This window comes from Octopus bimaculoides, chromosome 5 (genome assembly GCF_001194135.2).
Source record: "Octopus bimaculoides isolate UCB-OBI-ISO-001 chromosome 5, ASM119413v2, whole genome shotgun sequence".
NCBI lineage: Eukaryota > Metazoa > Mollusca > Cephalopoda > Octopoda > Octopodidae > Octopus > Octopus bimaculoides.
In genome coordinates, this window is record NC_068985.1 from 55,381,958 (window position 1) to 55,388,835 (window position 6,878).

The 6,878-nt window shown below is 38.0% G+C and overlaps 2 protein-coding genes across 5 annotated transcripts in view; one reads left to right on the plus strand and one right to left on the minus strand.

Moving 5' to 3' along the window:
* Nucleotides 1–2,474, minus strand: part of LOC106870009 (translin-associated protein X) — a 20,859-nt gene extending 18,385 nt beyond the window's left edge. Inside the window, exon 1 of one of the 4 annotated variants that reach the window (XM_014915967.2) lies at nucleotides 2,309–2,474. Coding sequence is in view for 2 of the 4 variants with exons in the window: in XM_014915966.2 (XP_014771452.1) it covers nucleotides 439–473 (35 nt within the window). In the remaining 2 variants the exon portion in view is untranslated. Of the gene's footprint in view, nucleotides 1–438; nucleotides 540–610; nucleotides 672–2,308 lie in introns of those variants that run through there. The other 3 variants (XM_014915968.2, XM_014915970.2, XM_014915966.2) reach the window with 3 other exon arrangements.
* The window catches only part of LOC106870011 (uncharacterized), a 28,975-nt gene continuing 24,001 nt past the window's right edge, over nucleotides 1,905–6,878 (plus strand). The window contains exon 1 of the mRNA XM_014915972.2: nucleotides 1,905–2,041. Coding sequence (XP_014771458.1) covers nucleotides 2,035–2,041 — 7 coding nt within the window. The 5' untranslated portion in view covers nucleotides 1,905–2,034. The remainder of the gene's footprint in view (nucleotides 2,042–6,878) is intronic.

The following is a 6,878-nucleotide window of genomic DNA, read 5'->3' on the forward strand; positions in this document are numbered from 1 at the left end:
AAATAGGGCTGGAAAAGAGAACCCTGTCAGCCAGAGTATATGAGCAGAGATGGAAGGAAGTGGTGAAAAAGGTGGGTGTAAGTCACCCAAACTAATCATCGAAAATAATAAAAGGCAAGCTGCTGGGCCTTATAGGCTGCCGGGTTGAAAAACCCAATCCTTCTGTTATTTTATATACGTGTTTAAGTATATGCGTGTGTATGTGTAGGGATGGATATGTGTGTGTATGTATGTATATGTATGTGTGGGTGTATATATATGTGTGTATGTATGTATATACATATATATATATATGTGTATGGATGTGTGTGTGTGTATACGCATATGTATGCTTGTATAATTGAAAGAGGAAAAAAAAAAGTCAATGAATATATATTAAAACTATCGTAATTTTTTAAAAAGACAATCGTAATTTTAAAAAAATCATAGAACTCGCACATTTTGTTCATTTGTTTGTCCTGTATTGTACCCATCTGTGTTTCGATCCTTCGTGATCATAATAAAAATATTCAGAGAGGCAACACACGTGTGTTCGTTTTCCCTAACCCTAATTGACTTGCTCCTTCCCTCAAAAACCAGGCCTTGTGCCTATAATAGAAAGGTTTATTACCTACTGCCAATATGCTTCAGCCATTTTTTGACAAGGAAATAATTTTATCACCGCCAGAATCGTTTGTTTACGTAGTCAGCACTTAATATATTCGGCTGAATGGACGTCAGTTATTGGTTGAAATTACAAAAATACGACAACTTTAACATGAAATAAATTGCAATATAATAATTTTTCTTAAGAAGACTAAGAGAAAAAGATGTTTTATATGACACATTCTACCAGTGTCCCAAGTTTCAAAGTGTTTCGTTAAGAAAATACTGGTGCCCCCGTTTTGAACTAGATCCGGATCGACCACTCCACGACTAGCTAGCGCGGACGCGCGACTGCGCGTTCGGGACCGTGCTGCTTTAGTTGTACCGGGTTCACCACCATCCCCTGCCGGAGCCTCGTGGAGCTTTAGGTGTTTTCGCTCAATAAACACTCACAACGCCCGGTCTGGGAATCGAAACCGCGAGTCCGCTGCCCTAACCACTGGGCCATTGCGCCTCCACTCAAGTGACAAGTAAATCTGTGGTATTTGCTATAATGATATTTCTGCTTCAGCATTTCAATGCTGAATATGTCTGAAATATAATGAAAAATAGGTCAGTTTCAAAACATTGCTGCCTAGATGATAAAAGCAAAGTTTGAAGGGAATAGCAGGCATTCCATTTGATTTCAAAACAGAAGCAAATAAAAAATAACACTTACTGACCAAATACAGACAAAAATTAAAAATTTGTTCCATATTGTTATTACTACAGTGCATACAACCATCCGGACAAAGATCATGGTCTTCCGTGCCATTGTTCTGTCAGCTCTATTCTATGCTTGTAAGACTTGGAGGTTGTACCGCCGTCACTTCAAGTACCTTGAACGCTTCCAGCAATCGAAGCCACGACAAATCCTCAACATACAATGGGAAGATCACGTTACCAACAACGAGGTTCTTTGCCGCGCCTCACTACCAAGTGTCGAAGCCACCCTTCTTCGCCATCGTCTCCGCTGGGCAGCCCTCTCGTCTCCCAAGGATCATGCTCCATGGAGATCTTGCAATCAGAACAAGACCCAGAGAAGTCTGAAATTCCGTTTTAAAGACCAGCTCAAATGGACCTTGGCTCAAGCTAACATCCAGCCATCCTCATGGGAACAAATTGCCATGGATAGGACAGCCTTGAGGACTGTTACCCACAATGGAACCAGATCATTCGAGCAGAACAGACAACAAAATGAGAAGGCAAAACGCAGAAGAAAAGAACATCTTCGACCTGCACTGACCATCCTTTGTTAGTTCTGCCCACGATTCTTTTACCGTCGACTTGGACTCCAAAGTCACTTTTGACACAAACGTCAGCCAAGGAGACTGGATGGAAACTGATGAACCCAATGCTCGAATACAAGCTGGAGCTGACTACAGTGCATACAACTCCTCTTTATAGGAAATGCTTGGTATGTTTTTGTTTTATCCGTATTCTCACAGTTAATCCTTTTGATACCAACCTGTCAAAGTCTACTCGTAGTTCCATTATACAAAATTCATGTTTTGAAATAAACTAAATAAAAAATTGCCATAAAAATTTTATATTAATTTATGATTCAAATACGACTTAATCTTGATAATATTAAAACTCTAGGGATGTTTGTGTGTAACTGAAATATCTCAGAAATAGTATATTTTATCTTAATTTTTTTTTACATATTTATTATCATACTTACCTTCGGCAGTGCAGTACAAATTTTTGTGACCTTTGAATTTCTATTTAAACAATTAAACAAGTTTTGTTATTTCTTGATGAAAAAAATACATGGCTTCCATGATGTCAACACAAATACAGAATACACACATATATAATGAATGTCATGGCTTGTCAATCAACACAAACACACACATTGTCTTCGCGCTCTCTAAGAAAAAAGACCGTTGACATTTTGACGCACACAATATTTTAATCATTTGTATTTCGTCTGTCTTTATGGTCTGGGTTCAAATTCCACTGTTGTCGACTTTGCTTTTCATCCTTTCGGAGTCGATAAATTAAGTACCAGTTGCGTCCTGGAGTCAATCTAATCGACTGGCCCCCTCACCCCAAAATTTAGGGTCTTGTGCCTAGAATAGAAAAGAATATTTTAATCATTTAGAAATATTTTTAACTGAATATGATTTCATCATCCGGAGTTCGTTAATTTCCGTAAAAAATTTTTTATTTATTTACTTTTGTTTTAAACTGGAAGATGTATGTACGTGTATATGGGATCTTTATGAAATGTATGTATATGAAATGAACATGTGAGTATGTGAAAGAGAGAGAGAGAAAGAGAGACAGAGTGAATGAAGGGGTGTGTTGTCATGTATAGGTACATACTTCAGTACATATGCATACATCTTTTTTTGTATGTACGTGGGCATGTGTGTGTGTGTGTGAGAGAGAATGTGTGTGTGTGTGAGTGAGTGAACATGTGTGTTCTCATGTATGTGTAAGTGGCACACACACTATCTCTCTCTCTCACACACACACACATCCATTTCATTTACACGGTCATACATCATTCACTTTCTCCTCTCTTTCAATTTAAAACAAAAGTAACAGGTGATTTTCAGGATAAAAATTGTTTAAAAAAAAGCCTTCTACTCATGTAAATTGATTACTATTGTTCGAATAGTTACAGTTAAATAAGTTCAGAAGTTAGGTTAAATATATATACATGCACAAGTACCGTGAATTCCCATTCTATACACTGGCAAATAATTCCGTGAATACTTTATCAGGCAAGGCTGGATAGTAAGTCTAGTAATGACTAAATTTTTCAGTATTTTCCAAATTAATTAAAACAACATTTCAACAGAAATCTGACAATAAAGAGGATTATAATTACAAAGTTATTTTACTAACTTCTTCATTATTTTCAAAATCAATTAAATGAAAAGCAGTGTATTTCAACAAAAATATTGAACAACTGATTTTCAAGGGATGCTATTCTACAAAATAAAAGAAGTGCCATGTTTTATTGTGGAGGGAGCCTGTGGAAGGGTTAGATCCAGGAAGACATAGGATGAAGTGGTGAAATATGATCTTTAGTTCTTGAGTCTCACAGAGGTGTTGACAAGTGACTGAGACTTCTGGCGATTTACTGTGCTTGAGAAGACTTGTCAAGCCAAGTGAAATCGTAGTCATGGCCAGTGCTGGTGATACATAAAAGGTACCCAGTACACTTTGTTGAGTGGTTGACATTTGGAAGGGCATCCAGCACTAGCAACCAAGCCAGAACAGATATTGGAGCCTGGTGCAGCTCTCTGGCTTATCACCTCCAGTCAAACTGTCTAACCACTGCCAACATGGAAATCAAACATTAATTGATGATAATGAACTCAATATAGGCACTGTGCAAAATTTTGTCGTAAAGGTGATGTCTAGAGGTGAGCCAAAAAACTATTCTTTTAAGCTTGTTCTTTAAAACGCTTTCTAAAACCACCATGTCACCCAGAATTTGTGGTGTGGAAAACAAAAGACATAATTTCTTCAATGTAATGTGGTGCAGGCATGGCTGTGTGGTTGAGCAGCTTTCTTGGTTTCAGGTTCAGTTTCACTACACAGCACCTTGGGCAAGTGTCTTCTGCTACAGCCCCAGGTCAACCAATGTCATATGAGTGAATTTGGTAGACAGAAATTATGTGGAAACCTGTGCATGTGTGTGTGTGTGTATGGTTACTGGTGCTGGTTTGTTTAGGCTCCTGCAACTTTGTGGTTTTGCAAAGGAGATTGATAGAATAAGGCCCAGACTTAGATAAAAAAGAAATAAGTACTAGAGTTGATTTGCTTGACTGAACCCTTCAAAGTGGTGCTCCTGCATGGCCACAATTTAATGACTGGAATAGATAAATGGTAAAAGATTAAGTTTCTTGGATTGCTTCATGTACTGTCCTTGTCTGTGTAGCAGCTGTTGTATCTTCAACTGCAAGTACAGCTAAGAATTTACCATTTCTTGCATTGATTAAACCTGAGATGATTATAACCAATTTTTCTGCTGGCTTACCTCTTCAATAATATAAAAGATTTTACTGCCAGTATGTCACTTTCTACAGCCCAGTGTTGACACACACCCTGTGAGTGGAATTGGTTTGATGAAAACTACATAGATACCCATCAGGTGGGTTGTACCTGTAATTCAAGAGGTACAGCCTTGTCACACACTATGTCACACAGATTCTGTTTGAGAATTAGATTAGGGGTACATATACTTATGAAATACTCAGCCACTTGTATGTTAAATGAGGAGCAGGTAATTCAGTTGATCAAATAGCTGAATCTTTATCATCGAATGACAGAGCTCTATCACCTGTATATTTAACACAGGCTCCAGTCTCTTTTGGCTTGGTTTCTATATCTGGATGCCTTTCCTAACACCAACTACTCCACAGAGTGTACTGGGTGTCTTTTACGTGTCACTGGCATGGGTGCCTTTTACATGTCACCATGTCATCAGTACGAGTGCCTTTCATGTGTTGCCAGCACTGGCTAAGAGTTGTCAAGCAGTGGTGGCAGACAAATGTAAGCATGAAGACACACATACATACCAATGTACATATATATGACAGGCTTCTTTCAGTTTCCATTTACCAAATTCACTCATAAGGCTTTGGTTTATGCAGAGCTATAGCAGAGGACACTTGTCTAAGGTGTCATGCAGTGGGATTGAACCCAGAAGCATGTTGTTGAAAAACACACTTGTTACTACAAAGCATGCCTGCATCTAAGTATTTTGTTTTTTAATTTAGGGTATTTTAAAAGTTTTCATTATTAAAAATATGAGTCCCATTAAAAATCATAGATTATAAGGTGTGAACTGGCAGAATCATTAGCATGCTGGGCAAGATGTTTAGCTACATTTCGTCTGTCTTCACATTCTGAGTTCAAATTCTGTCAAGGTCGACTTTGCCTTCCATCCTTTTGGGGGTCGATAAAAGGAGTACCAGTTGAACATTGGAAGTGATGTAATTGACTTACTCCTCCCCAGAGGAGTGATTTAAAAAGATTTTGTGCTACTATTTCTAATGGGCTGAGAGAGCACATAGAAGTTCCCTTGTTGGTTTGATAAGATCCCTGCAGTAGGCTATGTTGTTATGATGGATATTAGATTAGAAAATAGGTTGAACAGTTAATTGATTAGTTTGATTATAGGTGAATGTGTAAGTTGGTCAAACAAATTGGAGTGGAGAGATAGAGTGTGTGTGTGTGTGTGCATGTTGATTGTGGATATGAATACAGCTGAAGGTATGGTATTAATACTTGGTACACAAGGCAACAGGAGAGAGAGAGAGAAGGGGGGGTGAGAAAAAAGATAGAGAGAGGGAGGAGATACAGGGATTTAGATGTAATGAGAAAGAGAGTGACAAATAGAAAAATGATAGAAAAAAGAGAGGGAGAGAAACATTAGATGTGGATGAGAGAGAGTGACGTAGATAAAAAGATAGAGATAGAAACAGGAAGATAAAGGTTAGAGATAAAGATAGGACAGGGAGAGGAAGAGAGAGAAAGAAAGAGGGGAAGAGAGAGAAAGAAAGAGGGAAAGGGAGAGAAAGAAAGAGGAAAGGGAGAGAAAAAGAAAATAAAGAAACGGTTGGAGAGATGAGTGATTTATGTTAATTTATGTACTTTTAATTAGGGAGTTAAGGAAAGGAACAGGAATTGTAGGAGAATATAAACAATAATTGTCTGGATATAAATAAATAGGGGCAAAGTGATGGTTCATCACTTATTGATATGTTATTACTGTTGTTGTTATTTAGCCCTGGTGAAGGCACATGGCTAAGTGGTTAGGGTATTCAGCTTATGGTCATAATGTCATGAGTTCAATTCCCAGTGATGTGTTGCATCCTTGAGCAAGACACTTTATTTCCCGTTGCTCCAGTACACTCAGCTGGCAAAAATGAGTAGTACTTGTGTTTCAAAGGACCAGCCTTAAAAATATAATAATTATAATAATGAAATTATTGTGTATAGTGCTCAGGTGCACTACAACTCATCTAAGGTGCATGTACAGTACATAGAATTATGTACAAAAGTCAGGAAAGTGAACAGTGTATGAGTGTCATGATATACATGTGTGCATGTGTTTGGAGAGTGCAGGATATCAGGTGTAGTAGTTGTATGCTGTCAACTTAATGTGACAGTCCCCTGAAGGGAATAATACTACTGTTGGTTAGACCTAGGAAGCTGCACTGCTTCTTGTTGGCCTTGACACATTTCCTCTGTGTGTGTGTGTGTGTGCCGGTGGTACGTGAAAAACA